The sequence below is a fragment of the Chinchilla lanigera genome, unplaced genomic scaffold (genome assembly GCF_000276665.1).
Source record: "Chinchilla lanigera isolate Chin_1 unplaced genomic scaffold, ChiLan1.0 scaffold00156, whole genome shotgun sequence".
In the NCBI taxonomy this organism is placed as follows: domain Eukaryota; kingdom Metazoa; phylum Chordata; class Mammalia; order Rodentia; family Chinchillidae; genus Chinchilla; species Chinchilla lanigera.
In genome coordinates this window covers 1,460,908-1,482,828 of record NW_004955557.1, presented here as the reverse complement: position 1 = coordinate 1,482,828, position 21,921 = coordinate 1,460,908, and the positions used below count along the sequence as shown (strand labels likewise).

The 21,921-nt window shown below is 37.1% G+C and overlaps 1 protein-coding gene across 3 annotated transcripts in view; it reads right to left on the bottom strand.

The window, feature by feature from the left end:
* The window catches only part of Atp7a (ATPase, Cu++ transporting, alpha polypeptide), a 160,255-nt gene that overhangs the window by 32,897 nt on the left and 105,437 nt on the right, over positions 1-21,921 (bottom strand). For all 3 annotated transcript variants that reach the window (XM_005412629.2, XM_005412628.2, XM_013508826.1), the window contains exons 7-11: positions 21,133-21,294; positions 19,002-19,078; positions 18,571-18,796; positions 17,280-17,513; positions 15,276-15,367 (exon numbers count right to left, since the gene is read on the bottom strand). In XM_005412629.2, coding sequence (XP_005412686.1) covers positions 15,276-15,367; positions 17,280-17,513; positions 18,571-18,796; positions 19,002-19,078; positions 21,133-21,294 — 791 coding nt within the window. The remainder of the gene's footprint in view (positions 1-15,275; positions 15,368-17,279; positions 17,514-18,570; positions 18,797-19,001; positions 19,079-21,132; positions 21,295-21,921) is intronic.

The window sequence follows — 21,921 nt, the reverse complement described above, 5'->3', positions numbered from 1 at the left end:
GGCCCACCCTCCGGGAGCCAGCAGGCAGGAAGCTAGCCAGCCAGAAGGCTGGTGCTCCCCACCGCAGCTCCCTGTGCGCCAGAAGCCCTCCTTCCAGGGAACCACGAGGCCGGGAGTGAGTCGCTGGTCCGAAGACCAGCGCTCCCCGCCCGAGGCTCCCCAGGCGCTTTGGGCCCACCCTCCGGGAGCCAGCAGGCAGGAAGCTAGCCAGCCAGAAGGCTGGCGCTCCCCACCCGCAGCTCCCTGTGCGCCAGAGCCCTCCTTCCAGGGAACCACGAGGCCGGGAGTGAGTCGCCGGTCCGAAGACCGGCTGTCATGGGGTTTTTATTTCATTAAAAATATATTGTGTAAACTTGTCTAAATAATTTTATGAGTATAAAACTGACAAATATAAATGAATGAAATCTAATCAAGCCTTTAGCTCTAATCTCCAATTTACAAGTAACACAGGAGTTATGGAATAAGTCAAATGACATTGCAAGAAACAAAGGAGACAAATTCAGATTGTGGGATATTCTATGGAGCAACTGATGGATGTTACTTCAACAAGTCAGTTATATGGGGAAAGCTATTCTAGATTAAAAGAACATAAGCTACATGACAAGATATACACAAATTAAAACATCACATAAATATGTAACTTATAAATATGGACAAACATTATATGTCAATCAAAAAAAAATTAGGGCTGGAGATGTAGCTTGGTGGTAGAGCACACTCAAGGTCATAGGTTCAATCATTAGCATGGCTAAAACAATAATAGTGATAAGCAAAATTAATTAATTTCTTAAAAGTAATGATGCACCTACTTTGGTTGAATTCCAAATAAAAAAGACATAAAACTGTAAAGAAAAAATTTTATGGGAGCCAGCTGTCATCTGGCTATACATAAGCAGTGTGAGACTGCCCAAGAGGTGCTAGGAGTTTCAGGAAATAAACTCCCATCCTGTTCTCGGAAAAGCCACAAAAGAACATCTGCTGTTTACTCAGGGTAGCTCCCCTGCCCATAATCTAAACTTCCTCATTCTTGTATCTCCCCCACAAAAAGAACATCTGCTCTTGTATCTCCCCGCCAATCCCCCACCAATGATTGTAAAGGTCAGTTTAAACTAACCAATGCTATCTGCTTCTGTAATTTCGCTTGCAAATGCCCGCCCTTTGTGGTTTTTGGGTTTAAAAGCCGGACTTAACCCCAGCTCGGTGCTCTCTGTTCCTGCGCATTCAGTGAGCCCCATGCATGCTTGATAAATAAAATCCCCTTGCTTTTTGCATGAGAGAACGTCTCTTGGAGTCTTCCTTCACGCGACGAGTTTCTCGACCCTTACAAAACATTTCAGAGACAGAGATTCAACATGGCTGAATAGAGAAGGAGTCATGTCGAAGAGACTCAGAGAAGAGCAACTAAAACACAAGTAATTGGAAGAGGGGAGGGATGTACACCCTGATACAGAAAATCAGTTTGAAAAACAGACTTGTAGGTACAACATGCATAGGAGTTAAGAAGAAGGAAAGTGACTCCAAAAGGCTGGCCCGCAGGGCCTCCTCTATCCCCGCACGCCATGGGAAGAGCTACTTTGAGAATTTCCTAAATAGTTGGTGGGATCCAAGGAGTGCGGCAGAGTCTAACCTCACAGGACAGTCTTAGGGTATATGAGTCCATTAGTCCCACTGTCTCCTCTCCATACACTGAGGAGCCTGCAGTCCTGCAGCATTTTCCCCAGCACAAACCAGAAACTAGTGATCAGTGGCATGAGAGGCTCCCTCCCCACCAGCTCAATCTCAGGCTCCAAGAGGATAAACAAGCGATGGCTCTTGTGTCAGGAGTCTTCAATACTAGACCCCGGGCACACCCGAGGCACTGCCAGTAGCCTGAAGCTTATCCTACACCAACTGAGACATTCATCCAGCACACAGAGTTAACACCAGTCTGATTTGAGACATACATGGCAACTTGGGCTCACTTGAATCTACACTCAACTCTCACTGCCCTGCTCCAACCTTACATCTGCCAGAGACTCTGACACCCAATACCGATCCTGGGCAGCCTAGGCCTCCACGGGGAGCTCAAATCATACATGAGTCTCTGCATACCACACTTAGACTGTGGCAGCATCCATTCAGCACCAGGTGCACTGCCTCCACTCTGGGCAAAGCAGAATCTCCACCGGCACTTTGCCAGAGTCCCGGGGGCAGCCCCTGCCTGGCACTATAGGGCATTTCTCTGCCTAGTTAGCAGCAAGCATTAATTAAGAATCTGCCTGTTTTGCCTGCTGCTCTGGACAACTTTGAGACACCACTCAGCATCCTCTTCCCTCAAGAGGCCTACTGGAATCTCCTCCCATCAGTCTCAGGAGCACGTGCATCTCCTCTGGACACTCCATCGTGACACAAGCCTCCACCTGGTGTCTGAGCTGATCCCATGGACACTGGAATATATATCAGGTACTCAGCATTGGCCCCCAACCAGCAGGAACACATGTCAGAAGCCTCAGAATCCAATGTTCCACATATTTCCTGAGCTGGTATGATAGCTTTGACAGTGCCATGAACAGTGGTTTACAAACAGGGAAACACTGAGCTGAGAAATCTCCACACAAACCCAAAATAAAGAGGGACAAAGAGGAATGTGACGTGTAATATTAAAGGCTACAGGCTCTGAAAGAAAATGTTCTTCTAGAAGTATGTAGGAATTCTTTTGTTTTTGCTTTTTTTTCTCTTTTCCCTTCATTTAATGCAATTTTCTTCTTTTGTCCTCTACTGGCATTTATTATTATTATTATTGTTATTATTATTATTGTTATTATACTATAGGTGGAGTTTGGAGTTACATCAACCATTTTCTTATTATCCCTTTTTTAAATATAACTTTGTTGGGCCGGGGATATAGCTCAGTGGCATAAGCACTTGCCTGGCAAGCCTGAGGTCATGAGTTTGATTCCCGGTACAAAAGAAAAAAATATATATACAAAAAAAATTTTTTTTTGAGAAAATGAGTGAAAAACTGGATGGGCTAACCAAAACAGTTTAAAACTTGAATGACAGATTCAACAAGGATATTGAATCCTTGAAAAGATATCAGACAGAAATACCTGAAATAAAAAACTACACAGAAATCATAAACTGCAAATATGGCCAACGCGAAGACAGAGTGTCTAACATTGTGGACAAATAGTGAATTACAATGAAGTAGTCAAAGAAGCCACAAAAAATGTAAGAAAACAAGAGAATATTATCCAGTAGCTACTGGATGGCAATAAGAAGACCAATCTAACTGGAGTTAAGAGAAAAACTAGATGGTAACACAGATGGATTTACTCACATGTTTACAGAACCATAGAAGAAAATTTCTCAAAAATATAAGAGTTTAAAATATAGGGGCTGGGGATTTAGCTCAGCGGCAAAAGCGCCTGCCTGGCAAGCGCAAGGTCGTGAGTTCGGTTCCTGGTACCGGAGAAAAAAAAAAAAAAGAGTTTAAAATATAAGCAATGCTTACAGAACACCAAACAAATATAATGAAAAAAGAAACTCACCAAGGCACATCCTTATTAAGTTACCAGATATACAGCAAGAAAAAAGCACCAGAATTTTAAAAGCAGTCACAGAAAAAAAAATCACATATAATTTTGGTAAACCAATTAAATAAACCAGTTAGAATAACAGCAGACTTCTCAACACAAACCCTAAAGGCCAGAAGAGCTTTGGGTGAAGCATTTCAAGCCTTAAGAGCAAATAACTTCCAACAAAGATTAATTTATCCAGCATTACTATCTTTTAGAATAGATGCAAAAGTAAAGTATTTCCATGAAAAAGATCAGCTCAGGTACAAAGCTCAAAAGATATTATTAGGGCTAAACTAGCACTTCAGAAAATACTTAAGAATATTATTGACAGAAACAATGAAACACCTACAAATACAGAAGAAATGAAAACTCCACGTAAGGTCAATGGATAAAAAACAATAAAAAATGTCAGAAAAAGAAAAAGTATTCACCAACAGATAAAGAAGGCAATGATAGTAAATGATCAACATATCTCAGTAATATCTCTTAAATTTAATGGCTTTAACTCTCCAATTAAAAGACACAGATTGGCATACCGGATCAAAACATAATCCAACAGTCTGTTGCATTTAAGAAATTTCATCTACCTCAAAAATGTATTTATAGACTAAAAATTAAAGGATGAAAAACAGTATTTCATGCACTAAGAGCCTGAAAACAAACAAGGGTGGCAATTCTAATATCAGACATAAATCTTAAGCCAAAACTGATTAGAAGAGACAAAGAACAGTATATGCTAGTTAAGGGAACAATCCAACAACAGGTAACATTGAAAAATATATATGCATAGGATACTAGAGCAACTTTTCCTAAGACAAATACTGCTGAATTTAAAAGACCAAATAGGAAAGTGTGAAGAGTATCAAAGACCATAAGGAACAAGCACAAATTGCCAGGGCAGAGGTGTGGCATCAGGCTAAAGCCAATTTTGAAAAAGAAGAAAGGCAGAAAGAACTTAAACAACTTCAAGGTGAGGATACATGGATGCCACCTGATGTGAATGAGTCACTTGAACAGTTCTCAAAGGAATGTTCTCTGAAGAAAAAGAAAAAAAGAAAAGAAAAACATTCAAAAAAGTAAAGAAAGAAGAAAAAAGAGCAAGAAACAAATGTGAAAAAACTGAATCAGCTGATAGTTAATCACCTCAGGAAGAGAGGATGGTAGATTAAGCTAGCTAAGGAAATCTTATCAAAGAATGAAGGAACAAGGTAAAAAACAAAATAGAAAATTTGAGGACACTGCATCTGAAAGATATGGGTCAATGTAAATATTTCAGTCAAACTTAAAATAAGCTGAAAAACTGCATCGAAAAATGAAGATTCTAGATGAGAATGGTAGAGGAAACAAACTTCAATAAAACACAAAATAATTTAAAAAATAGAAAATTAGACTTAGTAAAATATAGTAAAAGGTCAAGAAATAAATATGAGAGCCAGGCATGGTAGCGCACTCCTGTAATCCCAGCACTCAGGAGGCTGAGGTAGGAGGATCATTTGGAGTTTGAGGCCAGCATGGGCTACAAAGTGAGTTCAAGACTAGCCTAAACTGCATAGTGAGGCCCTGTCTCAAAAAGAGAGATATATATATAAGTATGATACAACAGAGGGTACAAACTGTAGCAATAAAGATTGGTGGTAATGAAAAAGATAAGAGATATAGCTTTTCAGAATCACGTAAAAAAGAATTAAACCCAAGGCAAAATCAAGAGTTTGCCTCTCTGGGAAATTTGAGATCTAAATTCTCAAGAACCTCTGATGATGATGAACTGTCATCTCATAGCAAGGCTAGAAATTTGTTTTTTTGAGACAGGGTTTCACTAAGCAATTCAGGCTGGCCTTGAATTATTTTTGAAGCCCAGGCTGATCTTGAACTCACAGCAATCCTCCTGCCTTAGCCTCCAGAGTGCTGAGATTACAGATGTGTACCACCACACCAGTAGGGCTAGAAATTTTGAACATGCAGTTCATCAACATTAATAGCTCAGGTCCTCTGCCATGTGGTTTCTAAAAACTCATGGAAAACAATTAAGAAAGTTTAACATCGTGGAGTCAATCTGATGGGAGAGGAGACAAGAAACATTCAAATGGAAATAAGCATTGGAAACCAGTAGCAGCACTATCAACACACTCCAGGAGACAGGAGAAATATTTCAGGCTGACAGTGTGAGAGATGACCCTCCAATGAGAGAACACTGGCAGGACACAAAGTCTACATTAGGTGGATGTGGAAGACCAGATAGGAAGATTGAGGCCTAATTGGCCTCCTCTGTGAGTCTTAAGAAGAAAGGCGGCATGCAAGTTCGCTGACATGCTGCAGGTTCTAGGGAAAAGTTAATACAGCTAAGATCCTGTTGTTCACCTGGACATGTACCATAGACGGTGGAAGGCAGATGAATCCTGTGTTACTCTAATTGCTTGTACCCATATCTGAATGAATAGAGGCAGGGTGAGCCAGTGACTTGGGATTCTTTGTCAAGGACAGACAAGAGTCCCCTGACCCCCACATTTTAACCTAATTCTCTGTTTCTTTGTTTTTCATCCTTGTCATCCTTCAATCAGGTACAAAGCTCATAGGCTGGCTGCTATAGCTGGAGAATTCACCATTAGATTTTAGGCATGATGAATGTAGAACTTGTTGGAGGATTTTCCTGTGACTCAGTAACTGGTTCCTAGTGACAAAGGGAACAAATAACTATTGAGGGCCAAAGGATGAGTCCATCCATGTCCTGAGTGTTGATGAGAAGAATAAGTTGGGAACTGAGATTATTAAGGTAGGGATGATGGGGAATAAGGAATTGGCTGAAAATTTAAAGCCCAATTTGAAAAGTTTAATAAGATAAAAGAAAATGTAACACAAATATCATCAAAAATAACAGGAGCAGAGGAGAATGCAGACCAGTGAGAAGTGATCCTCATCAGAACAGTTGAGTTTCAAAGAATGTGGCCTGTGAACACACCAAAAACTCTGGAATCAACTATGAAATAGGAAGAAACACAGAGTTTCTACTTATGAGAAAAAAGAGTCAGGTACTTTCATCATGATGATCATCTAAACCTAAATGATTTAGTCAAAAAATCAAAGATGATAACAGCAGAAAATCAAAATAAACTTTATGAGAATGGCCTCTAAGTTTACGAGAAAAACAGGTGGAGACTATTATACTCTGGATGACATACTTGTATCCAAAGCTACTGAGAGAGAACATCTTGGTGAAGAGAAAGAGAACCAGAGGAAAAAAGGCTACTGCACATCTCACTGCACGAATGGAAAAATGTCTCTATTGTTTTGACAGCTCTCAATTTCTCAAGCACCTTACTGTTGCAATAGGTGTTGAAGTTTATCTAAGTTTACCCAACTCCCAATCATTTTCTTAGGGGCACTGCCTGTTAATCCCTTTGCAGCATCATTGAGCTGCAACCTTATTGAATACAGACAGCTGGGAAGAAATTCAGATGTTTAAAAGATCATTAGTAAAGATGTTTAAAGATAAAGGATTAGACTGCATCTCTTTAGAAACTAGTATGAGAGGCCGGGCATGGTGGTGCACGAGTTTGAGTCTAGCCTGGGCTACAAAATGAGTTCAAGGTCAGCCTGAACTGCATAGTGAAACTCTGTCTCAAAAAGACCAAAAGAAAGAAACTAATATGAGCATGAAGAAACAGTTATCACATGGTTTATGAGTGTATTCCTCTCCCAAAGGAAGTGGATGACATGGCTCCTATCTACCTTAACATATTTACAGGCAGTTTTAGTGTACCTATTTATTTTTTGCTGCTGTGCTACTTTAAGGATAGAGTTGTTTTTATTCATATTGTTCTCCCATATACATATATCAAATTTTATATCATATAAAAAAGGTACAACAAAAAATTTTCTGAATACATATCTGTTGGAAGAAATGTAGACTACCTTTTAAAAACATGCTTGCTCAAAATAGTATATAATTTCTATTTTACTCCCTATTTCTCTAGTGAAGTGTGTTTTACTGGAAAGCACTTCTAAGTCAAAACTGTAATCATAATTGTAGAAAACAGATCATTGAAAAACTAGAACCAAAGATAACATACAAATAGTATAAATTACAATTGGTGAGACAAGTTATTGATGAAATTTTAGTATTTAATATCTGATCGTGCCACTTACCGAAGAAAAAATGTCTAATCTTGATGGACACTTTAGGGCATATAACAAATGACTAGAGTTGACAACCTATTAAGTGTCATTACAGTAATCAAACAACTTTTACTAGTGTAATTATTTGATTTAAAGAACTGCGCTGTTAAAGTATAGGAAAATAAACCATTTAATTCCTAAGGTTCATGTTATTTCTGTGCTAACCAAATTTAGCTGAGAAAGAGATTACTATACTTTTTTCCAATATATTTTTTGGTATTTTCTCAGTAGAGGAAGCAGTAGGTGACTATGACTAGAAGCATGTGAGATATAGGGAGGGACCAATGTAGACCAACTACTGTTGCTCACAAAGGGTGCCAGAAATGTCACCTCTCAGGAGAACGGTGTAACATATACCTCTTCTACACTAAACCTTTTGTGTGGTCCTTAAAAATGCATTTATCTATTATTTCACCTGGATTCAATTTTATATTGAATGTGCTACATTATAACATGAACCCAAGAAACGTAGGATTTTAAAATACGAAACAGTAGTGTATCTTAACTTCATCTTTAAAATTTACCTTATTAATAATGACAGTATACAAAAGTAATTATTTTATATCATCACCCTGGCTTTTACTTTTTTTAAAATTTATTTTAAAAATAAAAGAAGGAAAACATATTAACGAAGAGACATCCATTTACAAAATAGCATAAGAACAATACAAACAATACAGAGTTACAGACAAAATGGGAGGAAATTAACAATGGTTGTTGTATTATGTATTGGTATCTTCAAAGTGGTTTCTCAGGAAAACAAATATACATGCAAGATTGATCAAATAATTAATCATTAACTGTTCCTCTCAGTAAAGTGATAGAAGTCAGTAATACAACTATGTTAGCTACCCTGTATATACATACATACATAATTTTCCCTTCTTTCTTTTCTGTTATCCCTCACCCCAGCTGCTCTTTACTTTTTTTTTTTGTACCAGGAATCGAACTCAGGACCTTGTGCTTGCCAGGCAGGCACTTATGCCACTGAGCTATACCCCCGGCCCAAATCTAGACTGCAGGTTTTTTTTTTTTTTTTTTTCCTTTGGTAACAGGAATCAAACTCGGGACCTTGCACTAACCTGGCAGGCACCTATGCCACTGAACTATATCCCCTGCCCCTGCTCTTTACTTTTGAGCATTTTCCTTTCGTTTCACAATGTCTATCATACTTCTTAATTTTTATTCACTCTTTCAGGTTCTTACACTAGTGAGACAATACGTTGCTTACAAACGGAGGTCTGGTTTATTTCACTTATGAGTATGGTCTCTAGTTGTGACCATTTACCTGTAAAAGCCTCGAGTTTATCTTTCTTTATAGCTGAGTAATATTACATTATATAAAAGTACCACAATTTTTTATCCATTCCTCAGTGGATGGACATTTGGGTTGCTTCCACAATTTAGCAATTACAAATTATGCTGCTATGAACATGGGTGAACATATATCGCTGTGATAGGATGTTTTCAGATCTACTGGGAAAATACCCAGAAGGGGAATAGCTGGGTCGAATGGGACCTCTAGACCTAGTTTTCTGAGGAAACTCCAAACTGATTTTCCACAGTGGTTTTACCAGTCTGCATTCCCACCAGCAGTGGAGAGTTCCTATTTCTCCACAGCCTCCTGACTTTTACTTTTATGAAGCATTTTTTTAGTATAAATACTAGTCATATTGCTGAACCTGGAAGTCTTAGGTTTGTTTTTTTTATTGAGACAGGGTCTCACTATGTAGTCCAGGGTGGCTTTGAACTCACTACGTAACCCAGGCTGGCCTCAAACTTGCGAGATTCTCCTACCTCAGCTTCCCGAGTGCTGGGATTACAGGCGTGAGCCACCATGCCCAGGCTTAAACCTGGAAGTCTTAAAATTCCATTTCTGTGTATTTTTCTTACTGCCTTTAAAAAAAAAGACCTTAGCTTTTAGAACAATTTATCTCTCTGCTTTCTTACTTTTTTATATGGGTGGAAATAGTTCAAGTTTTTGGTTGCCACAAAAGCAATAGAACTAAATAGATTTATTTGAGTAGAATTCTGTGAATGCAATAAAAATTTTGCAAGCTTTTATAATTTATGTTCAGTATTAACTTGCCTGGTCTTATCAGTGATTGGTTTTTGTCATGTAAAGTTGAGCCCAAGTTAGTACCAAGAGTTAATAGTAAAAGAACACTGTCCTTGGCTATCAGTAGGATTTTAAGACAATCAAGATATTCTAACTTTAAATAACAAAGCCTTAATCTATTCAGATAAATGTATATTATGTATACTATCTTGTATACTATTATGTTTACTAGCTAGTACTATTATGTATATTATGATGTGTAATGAGTTCATTGTATTACTTTCTTTCCAAAAGAAAGATCAGATAAACACTAACACAATAACAGTAGGAGATTTTAACACCCAATTTTCCCAAAGAGATATACCAACTAAACAAAAAATCAATATGGAAACATCACCCTGGGGCAGGGGATTTAGCACAGTGCCTGCCAGGCAAGCACAAGGTCCTGAGTTCCCAGATACCAAAAAAAGGAAAGAAACATTACCATTAAACCTGAACCACACCCTTAAACATACAGACTGAATAGATATTTACAGAGTATGTACACACACACACACACCCCACAGTATATATTCTTTTCTGCAGCACATGGTACTTTTTCCAAAACAGATCACATCTTTGTCCACAAAGCCCACTTAAGTAAATATAAAAGAATCAAAATTACCTCATGCATACTATCAGACCACTGTGCAATGAAAACAGAAATCAATGACAGAAAAAACTTTGGAAAAGGGAAACGCACCTAGAAAATTAATAACATAGTCCTAAGCAACCAATACGTCACAGAAGAAATTTTATAATTTCTAGCAGTTAATTACAATTACTATACAGCTCACCCAAGCCTCTGGGACAGTATGAAAGCAGTTCTAGGAGGAAGAGTCATCACTATCAAGCCCAAATAAATAACTTTATGAGAAACATTAAGGTATGTTGACAAACAACAACAAACCAACCCCAAAGTAAAATTAAGAAGGGAAATTAAGAAGATGAGATTGGAAATCAATGAAATTGAGACTGAAAAAACAGCACAAACACACACAGAAAAAAAAACAATGAATCAAAGAATTACTTCTTTGAAAGAATAAATAAAAGAGATAAGCCCATAGCCACACTTACCAAGAGAAAGCGAGAAAAGACATCAATGTAATTAGAAATGATACAGCCAGGCATGGAGGCACACCCCCATAATCCCAGTACTCTGGAAACTGAGGCAAGAGGATCACCATGAGTTTGAGGCCAGCCTGGGCTACACAGTGAGTTACTTCAAAGCCAGCCTGAACTACATAGCAAGACCCTGTCTCAAAAGAAAATAATAGGGCAAATGTGAAATCACAACAGACATTGTCAAAATCTAGAAGATAATAACCACTTTGAAAAATGGTATTCCAATAAATTACCAAATTGAAGATTCCTAGACTCATAGAAATCACCAAAACTAATGCAAGAAGACATAAATATGCTTAACAAACCAATAACAAACAATGAAATTGACACAGTAAGAAAGAATCTACCAACTAAAAAAAAGCATAGTACCTGATGGATTCACTGCTGAATTCTACAAAACCTTTAAGGATGTTGTATCACCAATACTCCTCAAGCTCTTCAAAGAAACTGAAAGGGATGGAGTGCTCCTACATTCGTTTGTAGAAGCCAGTATCACCTTGATTCCAAAACAGAAGTAAAGACACAACTACAAAAGAAAACTCTAGTCCAATCTTCTTAATGAATACAGATGCAAAAATCCTCAACAAGTAATTAGCAAATAGAATACAGCACATCATCAAAAAGATCAAACATCATGATCAGGTAGTTTTTACCCCAGAGATGTAAAGATGGTTGAACATATTATCTCAATACATGTAATACACCACATAAACAGAAGAAAGGTCAAAAACCATATCAATAGATACAAAAAAGGTTTTTAACAAAATCCAACACCCCTTCATGATAAAAACTCTGAAGAAAACGGGTATGCAAGGACCATACCTAAATTTGATAAAAGCTATTTATGAAAAACCGTCAGCATCATCTTAAATTGGGAAAAACTAAAAGTATTCCCCCTAAGATCAGGAACAAGACAAGAATGCCCACTATTACCACTTCTATTAAACATGTTACTTGAAACATTAGCCAGAGCAATCAGGCAAGAGAAAGGAATTAATGGGATACAAACAAAAAGGAAAAAATCAAATTGTCAGTATTTTCAGATGATATAATACTCTATACATAGAAGACCCAAGGAACTACACCAAAAAATTTTTAGAATAACCCACTTCAACATCATAGCAGGATTCAAGATCAACATACAAAAATCATTAGAATTTGTGTAAACTAATAATGAACTTGATGAAAAGACAATTATGAAAATAATACCATTTACAGTTGCTTTAAGAAAAATGAAATATCTAGGAATGAACCCAACCAAGAAAGCGAAGAAGTTCTCAAAGAAAACTACAGTACTCTGAAAAAAGTGATTGAAGAGGACATCAGAAAATGGAAAGATGTCCCCTGTTCATGGACAGGCTGAATCAATATTGTCAAGATGGCCATACTCCCAAAACTGTTATATAGATCTAATGTAGTCCCAATCAAAATACCACCAGCATACTTTATAGAACTAGAGAAAACAATCCTAAAATTTATACGAAACCACAAGTGATCCAGAATAACAGAAGCAATTCTGGGCAATGGGAGCAAAGCAGATGATCTTTCAAAACCTTACTTCAAACTATACTACAAAACAATAGTGATAAAAATGGCAAAGTACTATAACAAAAACAAGAGATGTGGATCAGTGAAAGAGAGGATACAGAAACATCCACTCTCATTCAGCTATCTGATCTTTGGCAAAAGGTCAAAAAGCATATGTTGGAGAAAAGGTAGCCTATTCAACAAGTGATGCTGGGAAAACTGGTTATCTCTTTGCAGAGGATTGTAAATGGACCCATATTTCTTACTGTGTTCTAAGTGAAGATCAAAATGGATCAAAGACCTAAGCATTAAAACAGAAACATTAAACTTACTAGAAGATAAAACAGTAAACAAACTTGAAGGCATAGGTATAAGAAAGAATTTTCGAAAGAAAAACTCAACTGCACGAGAAATAATAGCAAGAATCAACAAACGGGATTACACCAGACTAAAAAGCTTCTGTACAGCAAAACAATCAATAAGCAGAGTGAAGAGACAACTTACAGAATGGAGAAAAAGTCTTTCAGCCTAGTCCTCAGAGGACTAATATCTAGAATACATAAAGAACTCAAACAAATTAGATCACCTAAAATTAAAGACCCAGTCAAGAAATGGGCTAGATAAATGAACAGACACTTCACAAAGCACGAAGTACAAGTTGCCAGCAAATACATGAAAAAATGTTCAACATCTCTGGCCATTAGAGAGACACAAATTAAAGCAATGCTGATTCCATCTTACTCCAGGAAGAATGGAAATCATCAAGAAATCAAAAACTAACAAATGCTGTGGTAGGTGTAGTGAAAAAGGAACCCTCCTGCATTGTTGGTGGGAATGTCAACTAGTACAACCATTACAGAAATTAGTATGGAGATTTCTCAAAGAACTAAAATTAGAAATTTCATATAACTCAGCTATTCCACTTCTAGGTATCTTCCCCAAAGAATTTAAGACATCATATTACAGTGATACATGCATACTAATGTTTATAGCAGCATAAATCATAATAGCTTAATTCTAGAAACAGTCTGTATACCCATCAACAGATGATTGGATAAAGAAATTGTGGCTGTTGGATGTGGTGGCACCCGCCTGTAATCCCAGCAACTTGGGAGGCTGAGGCAGGTGGATCACCATGAGTTCCAGGCCAGCCTGGTCTACAAAATGAGTTCAAGGCCAGCCTGAACTGCATAGTAGAACCCTGTCTCAAACAGAAAAAAAGAAGAGGAACGAAATTGTGGTATATATATACATATATATAAAATGGAATACTATTCAGCTATAAAGGACAAATTTGAGACTTTAATAGTAAAATGGATACAACCTAGAAAATGTAATATTGAGTGTGAAATAAATCAGACACACAAACTTAAATACCATATGGCATCTCTCATCTGAGTAAGGCAAAGTACAAACTAAGAGAAAAATGAAAGGTAGATCAAGACAAAGGGTAGGATTTCTTGCAGATGGGAAGGGGTCCAGAGGCCAAGGATGAGGGTTGAGGGGGAGGGGAGGGGGAAATACAATGAAATTATGCCAGGTAGGTCCTAATAACCTCAACGAATGCAAACACTATATGCCATAAACATAAACTAAGATTAACAATATCAACAAAAATGAAAAGGGGGAAAGGAGAATTAAAGGAGGAGGGAAGGGGATTTAAAAAGAGAAACAAAAAAAGAACATTTTGGAGACAAAGGAGAAATGTGAATATACACTGCATAGTAAGTGACATTAAGTTATCTTAGTTACTTCCCTTTCTTTGCTGAAACAAAACACCTGACACCCAAAGTGAAAGGAGGAAAGGTTTATTTAGCTCAGAGTTATAGAGGTTTCAGTCCATAATTGGCGGGGTCTAAGGCAGGGTGGCTTGGCAGGGGGGCAGCCCAGAGAAGATATAGTTCATGGTGGCAGAAGATATCAAAAGCAAGCAAGAAAGGAGGAGACAAGACTCTTTCTGTCCCTATATTTATGTAGGCTACCCACCTTAGGGTGGGTGTAGCACTCATACTCATAATCACAGCCAGAACTATGCCAAACAAATTGGTGGACTGATTTACTAATCATACACCCTTAATCCCAGCATCACACACTTCAGATTTAGCCATCGCTGGAAAAGTCCTATGACCACATGAGGCGTTAGGAGTCATCTAGACACAAACAATAACAGAAAACATTGCTGATTTTGTTAAGTGAAATATACTGTTGTAGTTACATAAGAATGTATTTTTGCCGGGCATGGTGGCACATGCCTGTAATGTCAGCACTTGGGAGGCTGAGGCAGGAGGGTCTTTGTGAGTTGGAGGCCAGCCTGGGCTACAAAGTGAGCTCAAGGTCAGCCTGAACTGCATAGCAAGACCTTGTCTCAAAAAGACAAAAAAAAAATGTGCTTTTTTTAGAGATGCTATACAAATATTTAGCAGTAAAATGGTAACGACTGGGATCTACCTTCTATTGTAACAACAGAAAGATACAATTCTTTTTTTTTTTTTTGGTCTTTTTAAGACAGAGTCTCGCTATGCAGTTCAGGCTGGCCTTGATCTCACTTTGCAGCCCAGGCTAGTCTCAAACTCACAACAATCCTTCTGCTTCAGCCTGCTGAGTGCTGGGATTACAGGCATGCGCCACCATGCCCGACCAGAAAGATAAAATGAACAGATGAAGTGAAGTATAGCAAAACACGGATAATTGTTACATCTGGGAGACAGATTATGTGGGTTTGTGATACTCCTGGATATATTTGAAATTTTTCATAAAAGTTCTAAAAAGCGTAGGAGAATGAAGAAAAATACCTCAGGAGGATATTTTCAGAGTTGAGAGTCACAATAGTTGCTTCTGTAGCTTGTAGTGAAATTAGTTTTGCAAGAGCCTCTGACGTTTTGCCCTACAAATGAAACATAATGACAATGCTAAGAAAGCAAATGTTCAGGTCTTAAAGATACAATTTCTAACATTTATCGAAAAGTCTGCTTAAGAAATGTAATTTACCTGTACAGCCACTATGGAAATCAGCATGGTAATTTCCTCAAAAACCTCAATCTAGAGGTTCAAATTGACGCAGCTATTCCCCAACTAGGTGTCTTCTCAAAAGAATTACAGTCATCGTACCACAATGATACATACCCATGTTCAAAGCAGAACAATTTATAATAGCTAAATCTTGGAAACAGCCCATATGTTCATCCACAGATGAATTAATAAAGACAATGTGATATTTATACGCAATGGAGTACTATCCTGCCATAAAGAAGGATAATAAACTTGTGACATTTTTAGGTAAATGGATGCACCTCAAGAACATAATCTAGGGCCACAGATATAGCTCAGTGGCACAGCACCTGCCCAACAAGTGTGAAGTTTTAAGTTTGAGTCCTGGTACCAAACAAAGAAAAGACTATAATCTAAAGTGAAATAAATCAGACACACAAGTTTAAATATCACATTGTTTCTCTCACATGAGAAACCTAAGATAAATGGGCAAAATGGAAGATAGGAAGTAAGAAGAACTTGTTCAAATGGAAAGCAGAACAAGAGATGGGGAAGGAAGGAGGAAAGGAAGGGGGAAGGGATTTAAAGAAAAAATAAGGAAGAAAAAAGTAGAAATACAGCTTTTGTACATGAGGAGGGCAAGAAGGATTGGAGGAAGAAGGAGAGTAAATGAATATAAAAAAAGAATTAAGATGTGTTATGTACATATACAAATCCCCTATGATGAATGTGATCATTATGTATTGCAAACATGCACTAGTAAAGAAAAACTAAAGAAAAAATATATACAACTTTTAAAAACACTCAAATCAGAAAATTTTTATATGAAAAATACAAAATAGGTAATACATATAATTTATGAAGAAAATGTAAGTAAGAAACGTATTCGGAAAAAAACAAAAAAAAAAAAAAAAAAAACAAAGGGCGGGGGATTTAGCTCAGCGGCAAAAGCGCCTGCCTGGCAAGCGCAAGGTCGTGAGTTCGGTTCCCGGTACCGGAGAAAAAAAACAAAACAAAAAAAAGAAACGTATTCGGAACCCAACAGATACACTGGAAAAAGACATAACTATGCAAGCAATTTAAGAGGCAATATAAATACCTAATATATGCGAAAATGCTTATTCAGTTTGAAAGAAAAGCAAACTAAAGCAATGCTGTAACCATTCAATGCCCACAAAGCAAGCATTTAGATAAGATGCAGTGCTGATGATGTATTAAAATTACTTCACTGACATATCCCTACTTACAAAAATGGTTACAACTTGTAGCACAAACCATTGCACAATTTATGGCCTTTATCCCAATAATTATATCCTTATAACATAACACCGACTTTACAACTATTACTCAGAAATATCAAATAATCATCTAAACTGTTAAAAGAGTGAAAAAACTTTAGTGTTCAGGTTACAAACTGGAATATACACTATACTTCCAACTCCATTAAATATAAAAAGGTATGTGGAACAGATTAGAAAGTAATTTGCATTATAGCATTGGATATTTTTCTATCAGTATTTTAAACCATGTGGTCACATCAACTCATAATGTAAGATAAATAAGTAAATACTTTTCAAATGTCTCTCTTAAAATAACCTTGGGTATATCCTACTATCCACAGTACTAACTCTATAGATTAGGTAAGTCTACTAAAAGAATATTCAACTTACAATAGTGCTAAAATAAAAATACTTCTTCAGTAAATGGTTAACTACATAAGTCAATGTTTGTTTCCATTAATTGGTACAAAAATATTACAGCCATTCATCTACCCATGATTTCAATAAATGTCAGTGTTTCATATTTACCTTTGCTATATGTTCCAGCCATCGGCCTAGTGCAATAAATACAAATAGCATAGGAGGTGTGTCAAAGAAAGTAATAGGGTTCACTTTGGCTCTCTCATATGCCGCAACTAGAAGAATAACTGAAGAATAGGCAAATGCAATTGTAGTTGCCAGCACAATCAGTACATCCATGTTTGCTGTCTTATGCTTCAGTGCTTTGTAAGCCTGAATGTAGAAGTGCCAGCCTCCAAAAAACTGCAATATAAAAATGATAATCACTGAAATTGTTTAAATGATGAAATTCACATATATACCTCAGTAACTAAAGTATCAATATTTACTTCCTTTGGCTTTTAACTAATCCATCAACATTAAGGAAATTTTTAAGTTGGGATAATTTTGTATTTTAGGAGATGTGTGTGCACAGCAAGCAATTCAAATTGCTGCACAAGCCCTTGAGGAGTATCCTCTATGACCCAATGTATATTCTATAACATAAAGAAAGTCAGATGATTCTTGGATTTTTTTTCTGATGCTAGCAAAAACAAAAGCTAAGAACAGAATTTGCAATATTTTGTCATGAACTTTTTTTTACAGTACTGGGTATTGAACCTAGCTTTGTACATGCTAGGCACGTGCTATACCATTGTGCTATATCTAGTCCCTTTTATTTTTTTATTTTGAGGCAGGGTTTCACTAAGTAGCCCAGGCTACCCTCAAACTTGGACTCCTCCTACCTCAGCTACCTGAATAGTTAGGATTACATGCATGACCCATTGTGCCTGGCCGGGTTTGGTTTTTTGTGTTTTGATGTGTGTGTGTGTGTGTGTGTGATGCTGCCGATTGTACCCAGGACCTGGAACATGCTAGGCCAGTGCACTGTCTCTGAGCTACATCCACAGCCCTCACAATGCTTTTTGTAAGGATCAAGTGAAAGAATATATTTATTAAATGGAAGCAATCTTTTCTACAGTAAAAGTTCTACAGTAAAACTTCTCTCAAGAGAAGAGAACATACAGAAAGTAAAGAATGGACGTGCCAGACAAAAATAATAGTTATATAGAACACCACATATGAATACCAAATCCAAAAAAAGTTAACTTTTGTTCTCTGCTTTGTCATTAAACAATATTCTTAGGGGTTAAACAGAATCTATCATCTACTTCAACTTCTCAGTTTATTTTTATAAAGTATCCACACAAGATAATCAGACTTCTTGTTAATATATCTTTTGAAACTGGAAATAACCTTGCCTGCCACATTTTTGTTGTTTTTGATTCAATACGAATATATTTGCTGACATTTCACTTGCCTGTACAGGTACACACAATAAAAAAGACAGCAAATTCATAATGGACAATCCTGGAAAGATCTGGCGCTCCAGAAACATAGAAGAATGAATATTGATCATATCTTCATTACTCATGTTCTGATTATGGTGAAGAGTTGCAAGGTGGTGGTCCATAACCATCATGTATATCATCAGCCCCATTACAGGAATACAGAAAAACAGGCTCACAAGGAAGGATCGTCTCCATCTTATATGGAAAAAAATAAGGAAAGAAAAATCATTTTAGTAAGTTGCTAGTGGCTAAAGAATCTATGTACTACAGAGAAATACAAGATGAAATTATTCCACCCCATATAAGGATGATACTGTAAAAATTGACATGCTAATAGGATCTTAAATTACTAATGAAGAGTCAAAATCTTTTTTGTTACTGAATCTCCCAAAGCACTTACTGTCTTATTTCTCGCTTATGGTCTAGGTGACTTGCTGACCGATCCTTCTTGACCAAAGAAGCTTCAAAACCTAAGCTCTAAGAAAATTCAGAAGAAAAATTTATTTCATTCAATATATAAATATTATAGAGAAATTCTAAGACATGGTATTGTTATTTACAGCAGTCCAGGTCAATTACTAAATGCACGTCACTCTGAGGATTACAAAAATAAAGACACGCTTCCTGTTCTTAATTACCTTTGTTTCTAGTCTTTCATTTAAAAAGTAAAATTTCTTTAATTCTAGTTAATGCTTATCCCACTATTATCAAACAACTTCCTTTGTCCTCAGTTCTCATTTTTATGCCACAAAAGGTAGCACCATACTAAATATATTATTCAGGGCTTTGCATATGCAGTCTTGACCCTTGTTCCATCAGAAAGAGAACACAAAAAACTCACTTTTCCCAGCAAAGTATAAAAAAAGGAAACTACACCTAAGTAAGACTCATGTGAACACAGACAGTAACATACACTATATTTTTTATCTGCTAGGGAAGCCGGTATTTTCTTATATTTGTTGACAATGTAGCAAGCACAGTGAAAAGGGCAACCCTGAGCTTTAGAGTGATAATAATTAGGCTCCAATCCCAGTTATGATACTTACTGGCTACTCTATATGGCTTTCAACAAGTAACCTCTTCACCTGAGTTTCCTCACTTTCAAAATGAAGACAACCACACTGCTGTGGGAATTGAGCTGAAGCTTTGGAATCTTGAATTACTGAGTACTTTGTGTTGTTACACATTTGTGTCTTGGGTACTCAATAAGGGCAGCTTTATAAAAATGTCAAAGATCCCATACTAATAGGCTCTTATCTGAACTACTAATATACTTTAGATCAGTGATGGCGAACCTACGGCACGTGTGCCACAGCAGGATGTTTGTATCACTGAAAGCTTTGTTATTGTGTTTTTCTTTTAATATGAGGTTTTTGTTCCAAACTAAAACCTCAGTAATCAGATTTAAATACAGTGTTGGCACTTTACAATAAACAAGTGGGTTTTAGGTTGCAGTTTGGGCACTCAGTCTCTAAAAGATTCACCATCACTGCTTTAGACCATTAGAACACCAACTTTATAGCACACTGAAAGTTTTAATGTTAGGGGCTGGGGATTTAGCTCAGCGGCAAAGCGCCTGCCTGGCAAGCGCAAGGTCGTGAGTTCGGTTCCCGGTACCAGAGAAAAACCAAAAAATAAATAAATAAATAAATAAATAAATAAATAAAGTTTTAATGTACTTTCCAATGTATCACTGCTTAAGATTTACTTAAGACTACAAATTTGGCACAAAGAAAAGTTTGGTTTTGTTAAACATTTTAACTTAAAAGTGAGGTTTTTTTTTTTTAAAAAAAAAGCAGGTTTTTTGCTTTGTCTAACAAACAGTAATGCATCTCACATGATATTTCATTTTCTTAGTGATTAACAAGACTCAGTGATTCTTGTTACCTTATTTCCACTTTCTAGGGCTAGGGATGTAGCTCCATGGTAGGGCACTCCCCTAGCATGCATGAGGCCCTGGGTTCAATCCCTAGCACCACACACACAAAAATTCTTTATTTCCATTTTCTAAATATTTTTAAGTGATATGTAGTTCTAAGTCTGATCGCAATTTACAATATAAATACATCTTTTCCTAGGTTTTCCTGATGACAACCAAGGAAAAAAAGACAGCCATATTTATATTTAAAAAAATTTTTTTGAGACAGGGTCTTGCTATGTAGCCCACGTTGGCCTCAAACTTGCAGCAATCCTCTTGCTTCAACCTTCCAGATGCTGGGATTATAGGTATGTGCCACCACACCCGGCTTATTTACATCAAATTTTGCAGTAAGCGAGGCCTGTAATCTCAGTATTCTGGAAGGCTTAGGCAAGAGGGTGACAGGTTCCATCCCAGCCTGGGCAACTTAGGGACTTAGCAAGATCCTGTCTCTAAATTAGAAAATAAAATAAATTTGATTTTGTGACGGAGCTTGTCAGGAATATTGAAAGTAGTCAGATTTTTTCATTGTCTAGCTAATACAAACCATATGTGATTCAAGGGTCTATTAATTGAACAGGTAATAATATAGAAATGCAGTCTTGGCACTTACTTCAATTGTGTGGATAATGTCTCTGGGACCAATGATTTCTGGATCGTATTTAATATGAGCTTTGTTGGTTGCCAGAGCCACAGAACAGTAGAAGATTCCTCTGTGTTTTGTAAGAGTAGATTCAATTTTATGTACACAAGAGGCACATGTCATTCCTCTCACCTGTTAAAAACAAAGCCTTTGTTATTCAGAAATATACTTTTCTTCCATTAAACATGAGTTACTACTTTTAGCTAAAAGATTGCCAGGCAAGATTTTATTTGTACTTATTATTATGCTTTACAGATGATCATTAAAATACCATTGTCATGTAATGGTGAATAAACATATAGTCCCAGCTGTAACAGTATCTTAGTTACTCTCCTTGTTGCTGAGATTAAAAAACCTGATATCCAAAGTTGAAGGAGAAAAGGTCTATTTTGGCTCATAGTTTGTAGAGCTTTCAGTTCATACTTGGCTGGCTCCATGACAGGGTGGCATTGCAGAGAAGAAACAGTTCATGGCAGGCAGAGGCAGCAAGTAGCAAAATAGTGAAACAGCAAGAAATGTCAGCAGCCTTCTTATAGTCTATCCAGGCTACCCACCCTTAGGGTGCGTAACATGTACACTCAGGATGGGCCTTCCTGTTATCCACACTCAGAACTATGCCAAATCAATCAGTGGACTAATTTAATAATCACACACACTTAATCCCAGTATCATACACACTAGATCCAGCCACCTCACTGAAAAAGCCCTACCTATGACCACATGAAGCTTTAGGGGGACATCTAGACACAAGTTATAACA